The sequence below is a fragment of the Poecilia reticulata genome, linkage group LG14 (genome assembly GCF_000633615.1).
Source record: "Poecilia reticulata strain Guanapo linkage group LG14, Guppy_female_1.0+MT, whole genome shotgun sequence".
NCBI lineage: Eukaryota > Metazoa > Chordata > Actinopteri > Cyprinodontiformes > Poeciliidae > Poecilia > Poecilia reticulata.
The window spans coordinates 14976441-14999218 of NC_024344.1; the positions used below are offsets into that span (position 1 = coordinate 14976441).

The 22778-nt window shown below is 39.5% G+C and overlaps 4 protein-coding genes across 7 annotated transcripts in view; 2 read left to right on the forward strand and 2 right to left on the reverse strand.

The window, feature by feature from the left end:
- The window catches only part of poln (polymerase (DNA directed) nu), a 55462-nt gene extending 47344 nt beyond the window's left edge, over positions 1 to 8118 (reverse strand). Inside the window, exon 1 of the mRNA XM_008427978.1 lies at positions 8048 to 8118. The gene's annotated coding sequence lies outside the window, so the exon portion shown is untranslated. The remainder of the gene's footprint in view (positions 1 to 8047) is intronic.
- Positions 93 to 5373, reverse strand: haus3 (HAUS augmin-like complex, subunit 3). 4 transcript variants are annotated; one of them, XM_008427977.2, is made up of 6 exons: positions 5273 to 5373; positions 3386 to 4408; positions 3067 to 3276; positions 2226 to 2458; positions 1536 to 1770; positions 93 to 593 (listed from the first exon to the last, which is right to left on the reverse strand). In XM_008427977.2, the coding sequence occupies exons 2-6, from the start codon at positions 4388 to 4390 to the stop codon at positions 369 to 371; spliced, it is 1908 nt and encodes a 635-aa protein (XP_008426199.1). In that variant the 5' UTR covers positions 4391 to 4408; positions 5273 to 5373; the 3' UTR covers positions 93 to 368. The 4 variants fall into 4 exon arrangements, with proteins under 4 accessions (XP_008426199.1, XP_008426197.1, XP_008426198.1 ...); XM_008427975.2 differs by having other exon boundaries at positions 1485 to 1770; XM_008427976.1 differs by lacking the exon at positions 5273 to 5373 and adding an exon at positions 5143 to 5265 and having other exon boundaries at positions 1485 to 1770.
- Positions 5431 to 10052, forward strand: LOC103475970 (prostaglandin reductase 1-like). Its single transcript, XM_008427974.2, has 9 exons — positions 5431 to 5531; positions 5858 to 5979; positions 6064 to 6109; positions 6218 to 6277; positions 7519 to 7686; positions 8078 to 8351; positions 8438 to 8543; positions 9460 to 9578; positions 9667 to 10052. The coding sequence occupies exons 2-9, from the start codon at positions 5874 to 5876 to the stop codon at positions 9775 to 9777; spliced, it is 990 nt and encodes a 329-aa protein (XP_008426196.1). The 5' UTR covers positions 5431 to 5531; positions 5858 to 5873; the 3' UTR covers positions 9778 to 10052.
- A 1227-nt stretch (positions 10053 to 11279) lies between these two features.
- LOC103475975 (prostaglandin reductase 1-like) lies at positions 11280 to 21340 on the forward strand. Its single transcript, XM_008427980.2, has 9 exons — positions 11280 to 11458; positions 13393 to 13514; positions 16363 to 16408; positions 16745 to 16804; positions 18350 to 18517; positions 19625 to 19898; positions 20663 to 20768; positions 20886 to 21004; positions 21138 to 21340. The coding sequence occupies exons 2-9, from the start codon at positions 13409 to 13411 to the stop codon at positions 21246 to 21248; spliced, it is 990 nt and encodes a 329-aa protein (XP_008426202.1). The 5' UTR covers positions 11280 to 11458; positions 13393 to 13408; the 3' UTR covers positions 21249 to 21340.
- The last annotated feature ends 1438 nt before the right edge of the window (positions 21341 to 22778 follow it).

A 22778-nucleotide genomic window follows, 5' to 3' on the forward strand; every position in this document is an offset into this window, starting at 1 on the left:
AAATACATTTCAGTGCTGCACAGACCTGGTCTAAAGTAGAATTTCACAGAGATCTAAAAAAATATGTGGGAACAAAATTATAATATTAACACTCCATGTTGATTCAACTGAATTTTATTTAACAGATAAACACAAACAAGTAGAATAGGATAACAGGAAGATGTTAATATGAAACAAAGTTTAAAAATGCCACAATATTTTAACAGAACTACTCAATTTCCCCCAATTTAATCATATCGCCTTCACAAAAGAACAGTGGTTCAAACTTCCAATACAGTCATATCTATCCTCCAAAAGAGTAATAAGTCCTTATTGTCATAGCAGGAGCGGAGGAGGAGCTGAGACAGCTGGAAGAGGTCATCATGGTTTCACTGGTCTCCTCTGATTGGCATCTTGTTCTCCAAATCTTCCACTACTTTCTGCAGAAGTCGTGCGTCCAAGTGGAAGAAGACGTACAATTCCCTTTCCCGCCGGAGCAGGGGATTGCGTTCGAGCTGAGAGCGCTTTGCTTTGACTTCTCCCAGGATTTCCTGCATCACCTGTTGCAGATTCTTCAACTGAGAATCGACTTCTACAAGTTTCAGTGTCAGTTCCTGTCGAGGGGGAGGAAAGCCGTATTAGAAAGTAAAAGCACATAAGGATCAATCTAATCAAACTATTAAAAAAATTGTTTTAGGTTTTTCACAAGTATTTCTCGAAACAAATGTTACACGTTCACCCTTTTACATGGGCTGTTAACTGGGTCAGAGCTATTATTTTATTTGAAAACACAAAAAATGTGTTTTTCTAACTGCAAGTTTTCCACACACATCTTAGTTCCTGTGTGTTCGTCATCCAGAAGGCAGCCTGATGGCAACCCATGCATGACGTGGCAGAAAATACTCTAAATGCAGCTCAGTGACACATGCCAACAAAACTGATGACTCACCACTACTAAGCAATACAATGTCCACGTTTCAAGGATATTTGTTATCTACAAGAAGGACAAACAGCTTGGTGCGTCAGGAAAATAAAATCTTTTTGACATAGATCTGCAATGTTCTCTCTCCCCATTACGGTCATTGCAAAGTTGGTCCAGACAATAAAAAGATGAACAATCACTTATTCAAGCTATATTACTACAACATTCTGGCAAACATGACTACTAAATTTTAATTAATATTTAATTAACTAGTTAGTCATACAAGACAAAGATTCTAGGGGCAAATAAAGATCTCATTCCTCAGTAATTAATTATACCGATTAATTCAGGAACTTGGTTATATGTTTAACAGAAGTAACAGATTTTCTCTCGAGACTCCCTTACTATGCAGAACTTTATAACCCAAAGCGTGACACTGCATCAACACAGGTGCCAATAAAATGAATAGTGCTACCAGCTTCCCTCACCCAGAGTGACCAATGATTGTAAAATGAACAGACTCACGTTAAGAGCTGGGTACAGAGTATGGCAGATCAAGAGAAGTGAAAAGAAAAACACCCACCTGTGCATTTGGACAAAGGGAGTCCTGGTCTGCAGTGGCCGTTGGACGTACCTGCGGGCCCAAGAGCAACTGCTGAAGTTCAGTGTATGCGGCCCTGTGGAGCGCTTCGCAGTCGCTGTGCAGACGAGCGGCCATGTAGTTCTGTTCACGGCGTGCACCGGCTACCGAGTCTCGGCTCAGCCGGATGTTGGTTCTTAGGTTTTGGGCCGCTTGATCCAAACCTTCATACGTTCGAAAAGGCTCTGATCGACCGCGGTCTGAGTCACGGTCAAGGATCTGAAGAAGTCTGAGAAGAAAAACCAACATATAAAAATGAGATGTCATTTGTTAAAAGGCAAGCTGTGGTTAACAAGGAAAATATGTAGTTGCAGCAGCACAGAATTGCACAAGCTAGTACCAAACATGTTACCAAATGGTTATTTTTACATCTACCAGAAGAAAAATGTGATTTAAAGAAAAAACTGAGTGATACTCAGCAAAATTCTGACACTTGAAACAAAAGTTCCTGCTTAAAAGATGTTCTAAAGCAAATGTCAAAGGCTGAGACAGTAATCCACTCCTGAGGCAAACATTAGAAAATAAAACACACTTTTTGCTTAGTTTTGCTAAAATTCTGCATGTGTTTGGCAATGTTGCTTAATCCCGTCCAGTTTAGCAAGTGAAGACTGACGTATCCACACTGGAATTCAAACTCTGGCCACTGATCCTTTTCTCCCTCAAACTGTTAAGAAAAAGTCTTGCCTGCATAAGGCAACATCCTTGGAGCTGATGATTGGGTTGGGTCTTGGGTTGATAGCCAGGTCTGGGTGAGCCAGGGACTCTATTCTCAGAGATGCTGCCTTGTGTTCCTCCGACAGTCTGTTGTCAATTTCCATCAGTTGATTCTGGCAGCACTTCCACCTTCTCAGCTCCAGCTCATGAGCCAAGAGGAGCAAGTCAAAGGACGCTTTCTGACGAAGTAAGTAGTCACGCACCTACGCGATGAGATTGATGCGGTTATTAAATTGTGAAGCATATTTCTAGTGTCACAAAATAGCAGAGCTTCAATTTATTTTGACAGGGAAGTTGATGATACGGTGGATAACATATGGCTAAACATGGGATAAAGCTTTCAGAACACCTGTTAGGAACTGCAAAAAGACTTTCAGACTGCAGTGAAGGTCCACCTTCCAGCAGGACAAAGACTCTAAACATGCAACCAGAGTTAAAATCAAAAAGCTTAGATCAAAGCACATTCAATCCAACAGATCTAGATATCAATGGAATTGAGAATCTGTTGCCAGACTTGAAAACTGATGTTCAGAGATACTCTCCATCCAATGAAGATTGGAACTGTTTTTGAAGAAAAAAAAGACAAAGACTTAAATTTCTAGATGTGAAAAGTTGGTAGAGATCTACTCCAAAGTATTTGAAGTGGAGCAAAAAGTGGGTCTAGAAAATATTAACACACCATACGAAATGTTTGATCCTTGACCCAGAAACAGATTACCAAGCATCACATGAATCCTAATATGGTATTTCAGAGTACATTGACCCTCCCAAAGTGTTGAATAATGTGAAATCAGTATATTTAGCAACTCACCTGGTCCTGCCTAGAAGTGTAGTAATTTTGCCTGGCAAGTTGCAGTGCCAGGTCTCCCCTCACCACAGGAACATTCAGCAGCCTGGCCGACTCTCTGAGAGCAGAAGGTACCGGTCCATTAAGCAGCGCTTCCAGCTCAGCCTCCACAGCTTGCAGTTCTTTCTTAGTAACGACATCACGCATGTGCAGGGAGGAAGAGGTTGAAATGCTCTATGAGGATGACAATAACAGACACAAAGGTACCGTATGTTTTAAAGACAAATCAGGATCAGCAAAGCTTAAGTATTAATTTGTTCACAGGAAGTTGCATTAATCTTACCTTTGTATGACAAGCCTTTTCTGAGAGCCAGTCCAAGCCAGCCTTGACAGCCTTCTCTTCTGCCAAAGCCTGCATCAGCTGGTGCTGAGCCACAATATGCGACCACTGAAGTCGGGCCATTTCTGTCCTCCTGTGCTCAACCACGCGACCTCCACTTGATCCACTTTTACAGTCAGTATTCTTCTCCTTTTCATCTCCATAAGAGCTGAGGTCAAGGACCTGGAAGTGCTCAGAACATGACGTCTCGACAATGTCTGATATGCCATGAAAAAAATGCTTCCGAGTGAAGGCAGTGAGCATTTTTGTGTTGAGCTCCTCTTGATTTAAGTAGGGATCCAAAGATAACTGAGAGAGGAGAACTTTCGACTTTTGGGAAATGGAGGGCTTTAACTGGTCCGCTTTTTGTCTAGCTTCTGGCTGAGGGAGGAACAATCCAAGCCTGCCAACCTCATCCGTTAGGTTTTGTAACACCGCATTGGTGTCAGCATTCTCTGCTCCAATCGACGCCGTAGCTTCCTTAAGCTTGCATGTAGCACGGTCCAGCTCAGCACCAAGTTGCAGGTCAACTTCTGCATGGGATGTGGCTGCTACCTGCAGCTTGTTGTAGCGCCGCTGCTTTAACTCCTTCTCTTTACACAGCACCTGGATTTCTGCCTCCAAGTCTTCTATGGCCAAATCCCCCTCGACCGCAAACACAGAGGACGAAGAACGTTGTCCTAAGATGTTTCTGCTGCTCCCATCAGAAGGTCCTATGGTTTTGAGAACCTCCGCCAGGGATGTTTCATCCAGGATATGTTTGCCAGACTTCTGCAACTCCTGAAACGCAACGGCCTCCTCTGTGGTGAGAACGTTCCTTTGGTTGAGGGTGTGACAGACGAAGCGCAAAAAATGAAGGTTCTCCGGGGCGCAGTCGAACAGCCAATCAAACTCTGAAGCCTGCAGTGAAGCTGCACCAGGATATCCCAGACGGCCCAGGGCCTCCACAAACTGGGCACCGTTTAACATGTTTAACCTTACACTGTGCTGCTCAGTCATCCAGCAGCACAATGCATAACAAGAATAATAATGACAGTCAGAAGAGACATTGAAATAAGTAAATGTATTAATGGCCTTTTGAATTTAGATTAAGCATATGTTTATTAAAGATTAAATTAAGATGATCAAATAAAAGATGGGCAATTTCCATCTGTAGCCCACTGACTGGAGAGTATCTCCAAATTTTACATTCACTGTCTATGAAAGTTGCTAAGTATTACTTTTGACTCTTTCCACTGTTTAATAAAGACTACTTAAGTAGGTCACTAAAATATGAAAATACAGGATTTTACATCCTATGATAATTAGCAGGTCCGATACTTTTGTAGAAAAAAATAAAATTGAAACTTCACTGGATGCAAAGGCCAGTTAAGTCTTTCAGAGGTATAACAAAACGAAAACTTAGGCAAAGTTAGTATGTCTTTGTATGTTACTCATTTTATATTATCGGTATCATGGCGATAAGATGTGTAAATGTCATAGAATCAACTAGTCATCATTACGTTAACACAACACGGCCAAACTCTGCTGTTCACATGACGCAGTCGATTAAAACTCTGCGTTAGCACAAATACTGACGTCAAAACATGCATAATATTCCAAAGGAAACATTTAAACATCAAATTATTGTACGTTAGGTATTACGAAAGATAAAAGTAACACTATTTATGATAAAATGAAAAGTCGTAATCCCGAGTTTAATGACGAGTTTAGCAACAAACCTTGGCAACTAGCTTGAAAGCTACAAAAAGACAGCTGTAGCGCGTGAGACTGTATGTGACTTGAACGTACTGCTAGCTTGACAGGTATAATGAGTTTAACCCTTTGGTTTTGTTTGAACTCAATACTTACAGTTCGACTCAAAATGATCCAATTTTATCCGTTAATAGTTTCAACGATAGCCTTCCTCGCGCCAACTTTCCAAACTGAGCGTCGTGACGTTTTGCGTCATACGTAAGAGGCTGACCTGCTTATTCAACCAATCACAGTTGTGTGTGGTGCAAATAAACTGCACTGCTGCAAATAAATACAGCTACTATCTGACTTATCTCACAACCTCTGCTTATTTAGCAGCTCTTCTGTGAGACTATAGCTATTACTAATACTACTGGTAAGTCGGTAAAAACATTAAAACATGTACAGCAAAGTGTTTTTGCTTTTTTTAATTGAAGCATTTTTTGAAGTTACTTGTGCTATCTTGTAACCTGTTAAATTTAGATTTCTCTACAAAATATAATTCGCAATGTTTTGACGTACAACCTGTAAAATAAGTGCTTAATATGAGTCTCTTGATGGGGGGTTTTAACACCTATATCTCGGTTTTTATTCTGTTAACTGAACACGATTTTGATACTGCCTTTGAGTTTTTAATTTTTAACCAGCCAATAAATTATGACTGCTTTGATATGATCCTGCCTGTTTGATCTCTCTCCGCAGCCCTCAGTAAGTCACCATGGTTCAGTCTAAGTCATGGGTTATGGTCAAGCATTTCGATGGCTTCCCAAAGAACAGCGACTTCCAGCTCAAGGTGGAGGAGCTGCCTGAGCCTAAAAACGGAGGCAAGAATAGATCTCTCATTCTGAAGATTTGTCTCTAACGTTGCTTATTCTAACAAAATGTGATCCATCTTGGTTTTGTTACAGAGGTGCTGATAGAAGCAGTATTTCTCAGTGTGGATCCATACATGAGGTAAAATGACAACATGCATTCATATTTTACAATATTACCAGTTATTACTAAATCACCTCAGAATAATTTATGCATCATACATTAAGTCTGTATTTCTCTTTTATTCAGACCTTTCAGCAAACTCTACATGAAAGAAGGGGATGTTATGATCGGAACTCAAGTGGCAAAGTAAGGAAAACTTTCTTAGGCGCAGAAAAGGCCCTTCGTTGACAGATTTTAAGTGTGTACATAAAATAACTTTAAGGACTGTATTACTAAGATATTCTTTCTCTTTCTTATGAATGCTTTTATGTACTAAAAAAAAGAAAATTCTATTTATATATCTGCACCTGACCCGAATGAATGCTTTGAACTTTCCACTTCTGGTGCTTAACATGTGTAACATGGTTGTTATCAGGTGAAGGAGGAGCGACTCGTAGTAGAGTCCTTTGTTTGCAAGCCATTAAGTGCAGCAGCATGATTCATGTGAAGGGGCATCGCCTCGTATAAAAAAAATATAACCTTAGCGCATGCTGCGGGCTTATTCTAGTAGTAGCAAATTTATTCTATTCTCATCCATCTTGAACAAAAAATATGTTAAGTAAGCTAATTTCCGGCAGAGTAGCTAGTACTGGATGTACACATTTTTAGAAAAATATTTCAATGATATTGCAGTTTTATAGAAGTGTTTATATTCTATGCTGTTATAGCTTAAGTTATACATTTATAAGAAACAAAAGTTGCTTATTACATTTCTAAACTTTCTAGGCAGCTGAGCACAGTTTTCTGTTCTTGGCAGACAGCTTATTACCATAACATGCTTTTAAATTTATTGCTATCCAGCCTTGTAATCTGTAAAACAATAACTACTCACACAGAAGAACATATCAGGGAATCTGTTCCATCTGTTATAGGATTATATTGACTAACATAGATTAAGTCCATCCATCCATTTTCTTGGCACCCTTGTCCCTTAGTTGGGTCAGGAGGGTTGCTGGTGCCCATCTCCAGCTAACGTTCTGGGCGAGAGGCGGGGTCACCCTGGACAGGTCGCCAGTCTGTCGCACGTAGATTAAGTCAACAATTCATAATAGCCTTCTCCTTCTTGGAAATGCTACTTCTAAAGGTCTCCTTTGTCCATAACAGTGGACATAGAAAGTGTGAAAATGTTGAATGAGATAAATGACTTCAAAACATAAAAAGACCTACATTCTGGACAAACAAATCTGTTATGGGATGCAAATAATAAATCAATATAGCGAGCAATAAATTTGCACACACCTAAACTAATATGTACTTTGCTGAAGCACCGTCTCATTCAATTCCAGCATTGAGTCAGATGGCAATCAGATTGGGTGGGCCTCTAATTTACACAACCATATCTGTGGATTTTCTGTTTATGATTTTTTTTTTTGTTCATTTTTGCTTAGGGTGATCCAAAGTAAAAACTCTGCATTTCCTGTGGGAAGTCACGTTGTGAGTAGCTGTGGTTGGAAAACTCACGCCATCAGTGATGGGAAGGACCTCACTCTCCTCATGGCTGACTGGCCCAAGAACGTGCCAATGTCGCTGGCTGTGGGTGCCATCGGCATGCCTGGGTAAGACGGGTGCTGGCTTCACTACATTTGATTTAAGGTAAACAGGTACGATGGAGTTACTTGATCTGGCTGCCAGGATTATAGTATTATATTCTAATGGTATGCTAGAGTTGCACTGATCAGACTTTCCTGGCCGATACCGATTTTTGGCTGATTCTGATCCAAACATGTGCCTTTCACCTTAATCTGTTTCGTAAACTTAAAAACATTCATCAGAGCATGTGCTCTTGGTGGATAGATAAAATAAAAATATAGTTAACACACTCTGTAGGGGTTAATGACTAACTTTGTTCTGAAAAAAAAACAAAAAAAACAATTACAAGCTTCTATGCATATCAGAAAAAACTCAGATTTCAGAAACCTCTGTTTTCCCGTTCCCTCCTGTCTGCAGACTGACTGCTCTGTACGGCGTCGAAGCCGTTTTGAAAGCTCAAAAAGGCGAGACTCTGCTGGTGAACGCCGCAGCCGGAGCCGTGGGCACCGTGGTGGGACAGATCGGCAAGATCCACGGCTGCAAGGTGGTGGGTTCAGCCGGCTCAGACGCCAAAGTGGCCTTCCTGAAAGAGCTGGGCTTTGACGAGGCTTTCAACTACAAAACTGTCCCTTCCCTGGAGGAGGCGCTGAAGAAGGCTGCGCCTGAAGGATACGACTGCTTCTTTGAAAATGTAAGCTGGTATAGCTCCAGATGTCCTTAAACTCCTCCTGTTTGAAATCTTGTTTCTAACTTGTTGTGGTTTTGTCTTGATTTTAGGTTGGAGGTCAGTTTTCAACATTTGCTCTGCAGCAGATGAAGGAGTTTGGTAGAATAGCTGTGTGCGGAGGCATCTCCACGTACCACGACACTGCGTACCAAACAGGTGTGTCCCTGGTGAAACTTCAAAAATATTCATACCCTTTTAAAGCTTTTTTTGTTGTTGTTTTTTTTTTGTCTTAAATCTACCCTAAACTTTAGTGTGTTTGATTGGAATTCGATTAAACAGAGCAACAAAACACAGTGAATACAAGGTAACAAAACTGGTGTATATTTTTAAAATTGTTTAAAAAAAAACTGAAGTGGTAAGTTCATAAGTATACGGCCCTTTGACTCTGATGCTTCTGAATAAAATCCTGTGAAAACAACAGGATCTTTCGAAGCCTTAGAGGTTTGATTAGTGAACAACAAGGATCATAAAGAGCAATGATCCTGTGTTCCTTCTACACAAGTCATGTACAATCATGGATAAAAATATGTTACGACTTTGATTTTTTTATCCCAAAGTTCCAGATTTTTTGTTTGTTTTTTTCTAATCAGATTTTGATAGCAATAGATGGATTTTGGTGAAGATCTTTTAACTTTTCTGCTATTCAATTATGCTTAGATAGAACGCAATGTCATTTTTTAAAGTCCATTCACCTATATTTTACAAAACGGAGTGGTAAATAAAAACTTATTCAGAGTAACTTCCAAGTGAGAAGTTGTGGCTACACCTGTGACTCAAGGTGCTGAATATAAATAAATGCCAGATTTTTATTTATGAAAATCTTCAAAGGTGTTACTATTTCCTTTCATGTCACAGTTAATTATACTCATACATTTCAATAAGACATGTCAAAGTTTGTGGTTGTAATGTACCAAAATGTGAATTTTTTTTTTTGAAACGTGTTTTTTCAAAATGTTTACATATTTTGCACACTAGAGGGCGACCTGGAGTTGCTAAAGTTCAACAATAGCCGTGTATTATGCAGAGTCCAGCTCTTGTTTCAGCTTTATAATGTTGGGTATATCTTTCCCAGGGCCATACCCTCTAACCACCATAAACTGGAAGCAGGTTAAGATAGAAGGCTTCATGCAAAGTAGGTGGCAGAGCGACCATCCACAGGGGCTCAAGAAACTGATGGGGTGGTACAAAGAGGTATTATTGCTTTTCGGTTTTTTTCCTGTGAATATTTAAGCCACGTGTCCTTCCATGTCAGCGTAATGTCTGCGTTGTGCCTCTGCAGGGGAAGCTGAGGAGTCGGGAGCACGTCACCAAGGGCTTTGAAAACATGCCCGCTGCTTTCATGGGGATGCTGCAGGGAGAAAACATCGGCAAGGCTATCGTCACTGTTTGACGCCTCACCAAGGAAGTGACCCTTTTTTTTTTACAGAACACACTCACAGTTTGACAGAGCAATAATCATTATTTATGATTACCCTAGAAATAAAATAACCAGAAACATCAGGCTATTTAGTCATTGATTATTTTTAAAATGTAAAAAATATTCTTATATTCTTGTGCCTTTATGTGCAGTGTGAATGTTATGTCGCTGCACTGACATAATAATTATTCAATATGTATTCACTACGAGATTTTGTACTGATTAATAAATGTTTTTTTCCAGCAGAATGTCCTGTGTGTAATATCTTTCTTTAGTGTCTGAATTGATGTAAAATACTGTCAGGGGCAGGTGCCTGAAATATTTGCATGAGCTCAGTTACGCTATTGTTGTTAACAGCTGCCTTTTGTTTGAGCAGTAAAAAGACTGCACATTTGAATTTCATTGGGTTGGGGAGATGCTGAGGATCAGGTTCAGTGAAAACACAGGACTGATGTGAATATGAAGTTGGCTCTCGAGGCCTCAGAACAGTTTTGTGCATTTGTTTGTTATTTCAATTACAAATTAATTTAACTCCACTGCATTTAAACAAATACGTTACGAGAGAATAATATATTTTGTCAGGACATTATTAGAAAATAAAAATCCAAAGTGTGCAAAATTTGCTATGGAATGAAAAAAAAAGTTGAATTTTTTGGTATTCAAATCCTTTGAAAATGTGTTGTGTTGTTTTAATGTTACACGTAACACCCCTTGTTTTGGGGCTTATTAAAAAAAAAAGCCCTAAAATGTCAGTCACATAAGCAACTTTAACTTGTTAAATAATTACAAAAAAGCTTTTATGTTGTCATATTGTTCTGTGGATCCATGATGCAGTTCTGATGGTCAACATGCCAGTTGAAGAGCAAATTGGTCAAAAAGGGAACACCAACTGATCTGTTAGACATTTGGGCTGCATTAGCTTTTAGTTAAATCATTCCACACAGGCCAGTCCTGCCCACATGCATTAATGAGCCTTAGTCATCTACCACCCAGCTCACCACCCCAACTGTCTTGGGACAACTTTTGATGGATTCTGAGCTCTGCAGATCAGAGCCCTTTAAAAGCTGTAGTTTTGGAGATTCTCTGACACAGTCATAGTCCATGTCGTTCTTAATCAACTCTTATGCCTGCCTGTTTTTCCTGCTCCTTGCACACCAACTTTGAGAACAAAATGTTTTGTTGCTTAATAAGCGCGCCCACTAACTGGCTCCATAAAGAGATAATCACTGTTTTTCACTTCAACTGTCATAAGTCTTAGATGTATACCTATCCCTTTGGTATTTGTTTATTTAAACTATGGCAATAGCTCATTTTATCGTCTGAAACAGCAAGCGACAGTCACTGTGGTATTAACTTTATGCTACAACGCCGTGCCACCCCCTTGAAGTTGAGCTCCGTCAGTGTACTACGTCATACGTAAGTTGTTTGTCTAAACTTTAGACCAATCACGTTTCACGCTGGATCCGTTTTTCCCGCCCTCTCTTCTCGAGGCATTTAACATCACTTCTCGGCAAGGACCCTACACTCTTTCAAAGAGTTTCGCTGACTGGTGAAACTTTATTTGGTAGCTAACCCACTGTTAGATCTGAAAAACTGAAGTTCTCACGGTTTTACAGAAAGAGACTGAAATAAGGAAGTGCAGCAGCCCGACAGAGTGAGTGGACATCTTTCATAACTGCTTGCTTTTATGTGTTTTGACTAAGTTAATGATACTTTAGCCTGGTTGCTCCTCCTGTTTGTTTGTTTTGAATACAGAAATTATGTTTGAATACAGTCATGGTCGCTTTTTATTCTCACGCAAAACGTTACACAGTTGGCCAAAACAATGGCATCTTCCTGGTTTTTTATTTTATTTTTTTTTACAGATGCACGTCTGGTTATGTGTGGGCATGTTCTGATTCTGTTTCAGATTCGTTCATTTTTACTGAAGCAACAGCTGCTATCAACACTCACGGATGTTTTAATATTGAATGTAATTAACTTCATAAGGAACAGATATAGTTAATCAAAAGAAGCAAATGTGGAGTGTTGTTGTCACACTGATGTTTATGAGTTTAATAGAAACCTAAAGTGTCATCACTTAACTGCAATCACCTAAGACCACCTTATCTAGAAATGCTGACTTTCTTTTGACCAGTTCTGATGCTGGTGTGTTTTTATTGGAGGTAGTAGTTTTTGGACAATTATGAAAGCATCGCTCCTTAACCTCTATCTGACTTTTGTTAAACGGTACATGAGAGTGCACACTGATGGTCCAGGCATTTATTGATTGATAAATGCCTGGACCATCTATCATTTTAGCTCTTGGTGTTGATGCACTTAATGAAATGTGGGGGGAAAAAAACAGTTTTTTCAGTATTTAACCTGCAGTCAGAGCAGATAATGAAAAACTGGTCAATTCTGGCAGATGGTTTTTGTTTTCGTACACTAAATGGGTATTTGACATGTTTTAATTATACCTCAGTGCTATCTTAAGATCTCTGCAAAACCATTCCTAATCTATTTACACTTCGCCTCCCAAAAGTCTGGTTTGTAATGATTTCAGAGTGGGGTGTTTTGCTATTTTTCTATTGGTTTTCATCCAGTCTTTGTACCTGACTTTGATAATTTATTGGCTTGAAGAAATAAGAACAAACATCTTTAAAACGTATTCATAAAACACTAGACCTAACAGATGCATATAAATCCCATTTTAGCTAACGGCGCCCTAAAAATTAACGTTTTGGTTCTTGAATGCTATTTTTCTGTGCTGGAATGCTAACCCTTTCTCATAGATTCAGCTGAAAACATGAAACTAAACCATGAAGTAAAAATGTTTGTAGTTTTCCATTATTTGCATACAGTTCTGGCTCACATTTTAGGTTTTTATGCCTGATGATTCATAGGAGTTGGAGTTTTAAGGATTTTTAAAATGATACACTTGACCAAAAATACCCAACAAATCTCATGTAAAGCTTAGGCAGGTTGGGTATTAACTAGATCTCACTGCTTTTTTGGACTCTTGTGAGTTAAATAAAATGCATATCTGCAGAACTCATAGGGCTCCTTATGTAGGTCTTAGCTGTTTGGGTATTGAAAATAGTAGTTCTTGAGAAAGAAATCTAGGACCAAACCAAGAGTTGTCCTTTGTCAAATATATGTCGGTGACTGACATGCGCCATTATGTAACCGTACAAATCCCATTTGAGACCGTTTTTTGGTCATTTCCTGCTGATTAGGAAGTTGGGGAAGTGCACTGCTTTCACAAAAGAAAAAAAATACAGACCTTTATCCTGTGATTATGAGATAAGATGTCTACTTTTTTTCCCCTTGGGTGAAAACTATGCACTTGTGCAGGACGTGCCCAATGAAATTCTTGGAAAGACCTTCAGAAAACCTAAATATCTGACCACATTTTTCTGACTCTTTGGAATTATACTTACAGAAATCAGGTGTAACTTAAAATGTTGCAGAAGTGATTAATTATATTTTCTTTCGGATGCATTGTGATGAGGTAACTTTTATTCTTTATAGCACTAAATGTTTTGTAGCTGTGCCCAATGTTTGTACCTTTTTGATCACAACTGGCTGGTCTTTCTTTGCCTGCAGCCCTCAGTAAGTCACCATGGTTCAGGCTAAGTCATGGACTCTGGTCAAGCATTTCGATGGCTTCCCAAAGGACAGCGACTTCCAGCTCAAGGTGGAGGAGCTGCCTGAACCCAAAGATGGAGGCAAGAAAACATTCTTTATTGACTTTGAATAAACGTAAAATGTATAATTCCTTGTTCACATTTCTTTCACTTTACTACCAAACACAAATAACCTTTAGATTTTAATTTCTTTTATTTACACTCTGTATACATCGAGCTATTCTGTAAAGGCCTCAGAGGTGTGTAAGAAATCATTAGTTATTATCATAAATACCAAGAAACACAGCAGACAAGTTGAGGCCAAAGAAAGCTGCTTTAGATTATAAAATAACATCCGATGTTTAGATCATCGCACAGAGCTATGTTCAGTTTATCATCTTAAAATGTGAAGAGTTTCGGCACAGCTACAAATCAAACATCTCTTACTCATTCATTTGACTCATGAGACCTTTAAAAAAAAGTGATAAGGAGAAATTTAAACAAGTTTTAGTTCGCTACAGTCCATGTAGAGGACACAGGAAGTGCTCTGGTCAGATAGCGTGAACAAAAGTGAAGCCTTTGGCCGACATGCAAAACGCTGTGGACGCTTATTTATTGAAAAGGGGCCCAGATTGAGTTGTAAAAATGGCCGTAAGATGAGTGCACTGTCTGATTTAGGAGCACCGGCCAAACCCAGTGTATGAACGACGTTAAACGTTGAGGGTGTTGTCAATTGAAGACCATTTGATTTATGGTTTTAGTGACCGGGCTACAAGAATGGACGAATGGCAATATTTAAAATAACCCTAATTTCCTTAATTTTGTGGTGATCGGCAATTGGCTGGTACTTGCACGAGAAACCGATATTGTCCATTGCCACAAAAAGGAAATCAGTCGGTGGCGCACCCCTAATTTAAAACGATAGAAAGCTAGTCCTAGACCAGATCCGTTCTAACATCAAAAAGTTTAGCCAGTAAAATTGAAGACAATGGGCGCCTGTACTAGAGTTACCACTGGCTAAAGGGTGTGGAAGCAAGTTGAGCCACATGAATGAAAAGAAAACAACGTACTCCGATACAACACAAAAGACTGCAAAAACTACATTTTTCTTTCAGATTTTAATATGACAGTGCCACAATGGAGGATTATTGGCTTTCTAAAAAGCACAAAAAGACATAAAACATAGTTCTTCACACAAGTAAAGGCTCGGCGGGTGTTGTGCAACCTCTCATTTTAATAGAAATGTGACAGAAACGGTCACATTTCTGATGTGCAGGGTCGAGTCCTGTCTCTGCCTCAGAGCTTTCAGACGCTGCAGAGCAAATAAAATCTGAACTTTACCAATTGCATTCACACCACATATTTCTCAGAATCAGACATATTTGCCTTGAGTCAGACCCGTCTGTTTTGCGTGGAAGAATGGGCAATGTGCAAATCTGACGGAGACAGAACAGCTACAGCAACAAAAATCAACCCAAAAGGCTGGTGGGTGTGAACAGCCGTTACTTGAAAGAGAAACCGATTTTATCTACCGATCTTATCCATCTCCGCAAAGTCTGAAAATCAGCCTTTTTTGCTCTACTGTGAGAAACGGCTGACTGACAAAAATCTGCAGGCAACAAAAATAAAAAAGCTGGCCCTAAAAGAGATCCATTTGGACACAGTTGGCTGTTTTACAGTGCCTCATTGTTTTACTTAGGAGTTATCTGGAGGGAGAAATCACACAAGAGAGACGAGCAGAAATGTCTCTTTTGCTTGTGGGATCGGTTCAGAATATCACAGTTGTGTCACATGACGAGAAAGACACACACATGGACTCTCTAACGCAAAGAGGTTAAGCTGTCCACCGGTGAAAGATGATGAGCGTCTGTGGAGTTGCCGTTTGCTAAGGGTGTGAAAGCAAGTTGGGCCGTGTGAATGGAAAGAAAACGTTCTCTGTAACTACAATAAAAGACTGTAAAAACCAAAGATTTGTCTCAGATATTTCAGATTTAAATTTGACAGGGCCACAATGGAGGATTGTTGGCTTTCTAAAGGGCACAAAACAACTGAAATTTAGATCCCGACATAAATAAACGCCTGGCAGACGTTGTGGCAGACGTCCCGCCCACCGGGACACGTCTGCACATGTGCCGTTGGCTTCCCAACTGTTGCCAACATAGCGACTTCACACGCACACAAAAAAAGATCAGCTTTTTAAAGATCAGTGACTGGCCAGAAAACTGCGATCGGTTCACTTCTACAAATTAATGACCAATGTGTGCTGAATTCAAATGCACACCACACTTTTCAGATTTGCCTTTCCTTCAGCTTCACCATTGAGAGTGCTCTCCTTTGTGTTTGTTTATTAGGAGAATGACCGCCAAGGTGGTTACTTCCTGGGGTCCAACTAATAAAAACATAAAAATATTCGTTCAACACCTAGGGCAGTTTCAGCATTGACAGATAATATGCGTAAGATTAGTCAGATATAACATTTTACAGGTAACGCACATAGCAATTTCCGTGCTCTTTTAAAAGAAAGTGTGCTTTTTAAATCTTTTCAATCTTTGCTTTAAAATTGAATAAATTTCTGAAAAGTGTATTCCATTTTTCAGGAATAAATGGACTGAATTCCCTTTATTCTTGGAATAAATTCAGGAATTTATTCTACTCCCGAATTGCTTCGTAGACGACAGATTTCTGTTACAAGTTGATCTTTTCACAGTTTGCAATTCCGTCTCACAGGAGTATCTGGTAAAACGATTATGCATCTGATCAGAATAAATATGTTTTTCATGAAATGATCCAGGTCTCCCTGTTGGTGTTGATCTGTCACATAAAATCCTAATAAAAATGTGTCTCGGTTTGAGGTTGTAGCGTCACAAAATGCGAAAGGGTTTTAGGGCTTTGAATGCTCTCAAACTCTCTCTAAATAGTCTTTAAACACCAAATTGTTTATTTCTTTCAGAGGTGCTCTTGGAAGCAGTTTTTCTCAGTGTGGATCCATACATGAGGTAGGTTTTCTGGAACAAACTCCCAGAATATTGCAAAACCGCTGAAACACTCTGTGCCTTTAAATCTAGACTAAAAACTCACCTGTTTTTTTTTTTTTTAGTTGCTCATGAAGCTTAATCGATTACGAATTTAAAGACGGCACTTGACTAAATGTACTGTTTCAATTGTTGATTCGATGTTGCATGGTTTTGTGTTTGTGTTTTTATCATGTAAAGCACTTTGAAATGCCTCGTAGCTGCACAAATAAAACATTTTTCCGCCTGCTTTAGAAAGCAATCATGTTAAGACTTCAACCAACGGTAATGAAAGAGTGTTGCTGCTTCTGGTGTCCGCAGGCCGTTCAGCAGGTTCCACATGAAGGAAGGGGACGTGATGATCGGAACTCAAGTGGCGAAGTAAGAAAAAAACGACCGCTGTCCCGTCCGCTCACCCACCGAAAAAACCTTCACGATGCATTTTGCATGTCTGATGCTTACCAAAGCAGAACTCAGCCTTTACTTGTGGGTTTCTACCAAAGCCTTTGGTTGAGTGCGAGTCTAGCAGAGAGTACGTGCCCTAAGCATTCTTGGCTGGGTCTTTGTAGATACAAATCTGTTGATGTTTTGTTGGTATCCTCCAGAGATGAAGCTCTAGGTCAGGGGTGTCAAACTCCAGTCCTCGAGGGCCGCTGTCCTGCAACTTTTAGAAGTGCCTCTGCTGCACCACACCTGAATAGAATAATTAGGTCATTAGCAAGGCTCTGGAGWACWGAGRAGGTAATTAAGCCATTTGATTCAGGTGTTTTGTACCTGTGGCACATCTAAAAACTGCAGGACAGCGGCCCTTCAGGACTGGAGTTTGACACCCCTGCTCTAGGTAAAAAAAAAAAAAAAAAGAAAAGTAAATAAAAAAAGCTTTCAGTGAAATCCTCGGAGGTTATGTCTTGCATTTTCCACATTGTGAAGCTTTACCAAATGCAGAGGAAAACATCTGCTGCATAGTTGAAGTGCAGCCATAGCAGAGAACCCGAACGGATCTTCAGATGTGCGAGAAGTTAACCATTAACCTCAAGTTTCCACTGAGGTCTAATAAATAGTCTATATGTGAGAGCATTTTTTTTCCCTCTTGAGAATGTATAATCTTAAAGTCACAGGCTGAGGGAGCGATGCATTGTAAAAGAAAAGAAGGGGAATGAAACAACTTCCAACAGTTTTATTACGTTGTATTTTGGTCATGTAAGTTGTAAAACAATTTAAAATAAATCAATATGTTGCGTTTCATTCAAACTCCTCCTTGAAGTTCACAAAATATTTTCTTTATAAGACCGGGCCAAAATAGCAAATGCAGATGAATTATTTTTTCACCAACTCCGATTTCGAAGTCCAAGATGGCCGCCTCATTTAGTAGTCTAATAGCTGTTTGACAATGTAATTTGCACTTTTGCAACCACTATTGCCGTTGCTAGTTGCTACAATGGTTGAAAGTACAAAGAAATAAATGCATTACTTTAGCTGAATTGGTAACGATAATTGGCCTGACTGCTGATCACATAGTTGAACACGGCAGAACTAGGATACCAGGACTTTTTTCTAGGTCCACACAGAGATGAACACGGTAAATTTTCATAAATAGTTAAGAAAAAACATACGTCCCACAGTATCACAGGATGACTCAAAAACCACACAGCGTGTGTAATGACTACATGTAGCTTTTAAAATGTAATCATTAATCAAATTCCACTTTAAATAGTGTTTTATCATGTGGCTTTTCTGGTTCAAAAATATTGACAGGACTAATTTGCTTCTGTGGAATTTTATTTATTTATTTTTTTTATTTAATTATACAAGCCCCCAATGGAAAAGACTTTTCTTGCACCTAATGTATCCTTTGTCATGACACAAATGCATTTTGTCCTGCGACGGAATCGGAAATGTCACTGACGGGTAACTGTTTGTGTGCAGGGTGACGCAGAGTAAAAACCCAGCATTTCCTGTGGGGAGCCACGTTGTGAGCAACTGTGGTTGGAGGAGCCACTCGGTCAGCGATGGGGCAGACCTCACCCCCATCATGGCTGACTGGCCTTCAGACGTTTCGCTGTCTCTGGCTCTGGGTACCATCGGCATGCCAGGGTGAGACGGGCTGCATGTCGGCCGGCACAATATTACCATGACCACAGACTCAGTATTGTAAAGAAGTGCAATAAGTATTATCTAAATATTTATGTGTCACACATTCACTCTCTATGTGCTATGAATTTGCTTAATCAATGCTTGTTGTTTCATGTAAAGTGTTTTGGAAGTATTTAAATATCACAAGTCGCGCTGTTTTTGTGAAATTTACCAACATTAGACAAGGCATTATGCCATACTTCAGGTCTTCCTGAAGAAACACTTTGCAGATATACTGGTTTTTCAATAATTCAGTTTGAAAAGTAAAACATGAATATTCTGATTACACACATGGTGAAATATAGTGTTTCTCTCCATATTATTATTTTTTTTATGATTATGGCTTACACCTAATGAACATGTGTTAAACTCGAGGCCCGGGGGCCAAATCCTGCACCCCACAGCTTCTTATGTGGCCCTCTAGACCCCAGAGGGACGCCTAAATAAAACCTTCGAGGTAACAGTTGTTTGGTTAAAAATTATTTTATCATTCAAATCGACGCTTTAATGCCAAATTACGCCACTTAGTCTCTCCAGTTTTTCTGAGAAATTCACACAAATTCAACACATCCATAGTTTTTTTGCATTCATTCATAATTGGGAGTTTATTGAACATTTTTTTTGCAAAAATGATGGAAAACGTTAAGTTTAAATGACGCTAACTTCCACCTGCAGGTGGCAGCATTTCTTAGCTCTAATACAGTGCTGCCTCAGCCTGACTTGGTATCAAGTAATCGAGAGTAACAAAAAGTCACAAGCATCACAAAAGGTCTTACAAATATTTCTGACGTATTTCTGCAAAATCAGTGATTTTGATTGCAGAAAAATCATGAAATCCAAGAGGGATTGATCAAGCTATTTATTAATATTTTAACTGTTTGTTAGTGAATTTTATAGATGCATTCTGGCACAGCAAGCCCTTTTGAGAACAGTCGTGATCTTGACGTGGCCCCGAAATGGGAATAAATTTGACCAACCCTGACCTGAATTCAAAAGAGGCTGGAGCTTGTGGGGGAAACAGGATATGGGAGTTGACTGTCTTTTACTTATTTTGTTTCCTGTCTGCAGGCTGACGGCTCTGTACGGAATAGAGGAGGTTCTCGGACTGCAGAAGAACGAGACCCTGCTGGTGAACGCCGCAGCCGGGGCCGTGGGAAACGTGGTGGGACAGATCGCCAAGATCAAGGGCTGCAAGGTGGTGGGTTCAGCCGGGTCAGACGCCAAAGTGACCTACCTGAAAGAGCTGGGCTTTGACGAGACTTTCAACTACAAAACTGTCCCTTCCCTGGAGGAGGCGCTGAAGAAGGCTGCGCCTGAAGGATACGACTGCCTCTTTGAAAATGTAAGTGAGGTTTGGTGCCGTTATCTTGAAATAACCAGAGGTGGGCAGAGTACCCAACCGTCATAGCCAAGTAAGAGTAGCACTGCTTCAACACATTTTTACTCAAGTAAAAACGTATTTGGTGAAATGACTACTCAAGCAGTGACTGATTAAAACGTCTGATTTAATATATATTTTTTAAAAATGTATTAAATATTAAGTCATGTTCAAATTCTGGTATTTTAAAGACCAAAATACCAAATTCAAGCAGAATATTTTTTTTAATAATATAAAATTTGAAGCTAATACTTACAATAGGTTATTTATATGTAGTGTATGTTGGAAAAGGAGAAAATGGTTCCAGTGACAATGTGTGGTGTTTATGTGTAAAAATGATACAACAGACTCGACAGATCCATGTTGAAAATAACGGCAAAACAACAAAGATTGTGTTCAAATATGTCTGACTGTAACTGTAAGTGTAGATGTGTAGCTGCATTTATGGTTAAAAATATGTTTGTTCCTTCAGTGACGTTACTCCTAGTGGGTAGAGAAGTCAGAAATTTTACTCAAGTAAGAGTAGTGATACTTTATAACAATATTACTCAAGTAAAAGTAAAACGTATGCTGTTGTAAAACTACTCCCAAAAGTGCATCATTTAAAAAAAAAAGAAGTTGCTCATGTAAACGTAACTTAATGAATATAGCTAGTTACCGCCCATCTCTGGAAAAGATTTAAGTTTTCGTCCAGTTTTTGTTCGTGACAAATTTGTACTTTTTATTAGGTCGGAGGTTATTTTTCAACTGTTGCCCTTCCACAAATGAAGACCTTTGGAAGAATAGCCGTGTGTGGGAGCATCTCCACTTACAATGACGGCACACCTCAGACAGGTGTGTAAACTGTACATTGTTCAGATTGAGATCTGAACCAGGTGGTAAGTCTCACATTACCACCTGTAGGCAGGGTGCGGTTCTGACCCGATTTGTTTCAACTGGAACGTTTCTCAGGGCCTTACCCGCACTTCACGATGATCGTCAAGCAGCTCAAGATGGAGGGTTTCACGCAAAGCAGGTGGCAACACAAAAACCCCGAGAGCCTCAAGAGAATGATGGCCTGGCTAAAAGAGGTGCGGTCATTATTTTAGTTGCTTTGACGCTGGATCACGTTCAGATTCTGTTGCGTTTTGGGCAAACATTTAAACTTTTACCTTCATTCTGCATCGACCAGATCAGACTAACATATTCCTTCTGCCTCTGCAGGGTAAGCTGAAGTTCAGGGAGCACGTCACAAAAGGATTTGAAAACATGCCAGCTGCTTTTATGGGGCTGCTGCGCGGCGACAACATCGGCAAGGCTGTTGTTGCAGTGTGACCTCTTGCCAACGGGAGGCGCTGACGAGTTTACGCCTGAAGAAGGCAGTGTCGATGAAGGGGGTTCATAGTAAATTGTTGGTGTAGATTTCTTAGATATTTCTGTTAATGGGGTTATAAGTGAGCTAGGGACTTTTAGTTTAGTCAAACATTCTTTGAGGAATCATTAAGACATTAAATGTGAAACAGTGTACTAACCTGAACACTTGACAACATGACCTTTGGGGGTTGCTGATATGGGTGCAGCCCAGAGAGGCCCCACCCATTCTTGGGGTTATGTAACTTCCGCCAAGCCTTACTTCCTTAATCTTTTTGTACTTTGTCTCACTTGCAGGTAGCTGAGGTTTCCTATTGAGGGGTGAGCTAGCTGACTGTCCAGTCTGTGGCTTTTGTTTTCTTCTGCTTACTTCCTGTTTCTTGGTATACATGCATTTATGTCTAACATAGCTAAAGTTGTATGAAAAGTATTCAGGAGTCCTTAAAATAATTAGTGGTTCTGGAGAAAAGAAAGAAAAAGCTAATTCAGGCCTATGCTAGACCAACATGAAGTAATACTTATAATACAAATCTGAAATGTAGGGGATGCATTTGTATTCAGTCCTTCTGAGTCAAGACTTTGTGGAACCGTCCTCTCCTGGTTCCACAGCACTTCTTTGCAAAATATCTCAAGCACGGTCAGAGTGGATGCAGATGATCTGCAAACGTCCATTTTTGATTCCTGCCACAGTTTTAGAATAAGTTTGGACTTTAAATTATTGCAGTGTAATTCTGGCTGTGTGTCTCAGGCCCCACCACCAGAAAGCAAACCTTCATCCTAGTTTGAAGTCTTTATGATCTCTAACCGATATCCCAGGCAATGCAAACATAACTACTTTCTCTTGGTCTATCATAAAAACTCAATTGAAAAATAAATTTAGGTTTGTGGTGACTAAATGTTAGAGTTCAAGAGTCATGAATACTTTTTGGAAGCTTTAGTATCTTCACAGCTTAACTCTACTATAAAAGTTTACTTTTGTACTTGTAATAGGTTTCTAATGTTGGTTATATAGACTACAAACCTAGTCATTTGTTATAATGAAACACAAGAAGCACCAGAAGGTAAAGATTACTATTATTTTATTTATACACTCACAACTTTGTTGATCTTCTGTTGTTGATTTAACATACACAGTGTATTGTACTTGTATTTAGTAATTACTTCAAGCTTTTTTGTGAAAAATAAATGATTGTTCCTCTGAATTTTTTAGGGGGGGAAACAGACAAAATATGTTGCATTGTTGTGCTCTTTCCTTTGTTTGCGTTAATGTTTTGTCAAGGTCGTCTTGACCTTTTCCCAGTCGCATCTCATTCTTAAAGTCATGATCCCTGAGAGCCTCCAAAGCCGGACAGAAGACATCAGTTAGGAAAAAAGTACTAAAGAATGTTTAAAAAAAATACATGTACCATGGATCACAGTGAAGAAGATGTAGAGCAAGAAGAAATGACACCAAGAACTGGAAGTTCCTCCAAAACTAATGAAAGTACTGGTAGA

Bases quoted from the DNA above. Each gene is read 5' to 3' on its own strand.
- LOC103475970 (XM_008427974.2), top strand. From the start codon at position 5,874: ATGGTTCAGTCTAAGTCATGGGTTATGGTCAAGCATTTCGATGGCTTC. The intron at 6,110-6,217 runs GTAAAATGACAA...TCTTTTATTCAG, and splicing joins AGTGTGGATCCATACATGAG to ACCTTTCAGCAAACTCTACA. The intron at 7,687-8,077 runs GTAAGACGGGTG...TCCTGTCTGCAG, and splicing joins GGTGCCATCGGCATGCCTGG to ACTGACTGCTCTGTACGGCG.
- LOC103475975 (XM_008427980.2), top strand. From the start codon at position 13,409: ATGGTTCAGGCTAAGTCATGGACTCTGGTCAAGCATTTCGATGGCTTC. The intron at 13,515-16,362 runs GCAAGAAAACAT...TATTTCTTTCAG, and splicing joins GCCTGAACCCAAAGATGGAG to AGGTGCTCTTGGAAGCAGTT. The intron at 19,899-20,662 runs GTAAGTGAGGTT...ACTTTTTATTAG, and splicing joins ACGACTGCCTCTTTGAAAAT to GTCGGAGGTTATTTTTCAAC.
- haus3 (XM_017308570.1), bottom strand. From the start codon at position 4,420: ATGACTGAGCAGCACAGTGTAAGGTTAAACATGTTAAACGGTGCCCAG. The intron at 2,459-3,066 runs GTGAGTTGCTAA...CTCATCGCGTAG, and splicing joins ACACTTCTAGGCAGGACCAG to GTGCGTGACTACTTACTTCG. The intron at 594-1,484 runs GTGGGTGTTTTT...CCCCCTCGACAG, and splicing joins CCCTTTGTCCAAATGCACAG to GAACTGACACTGAAACTTGT.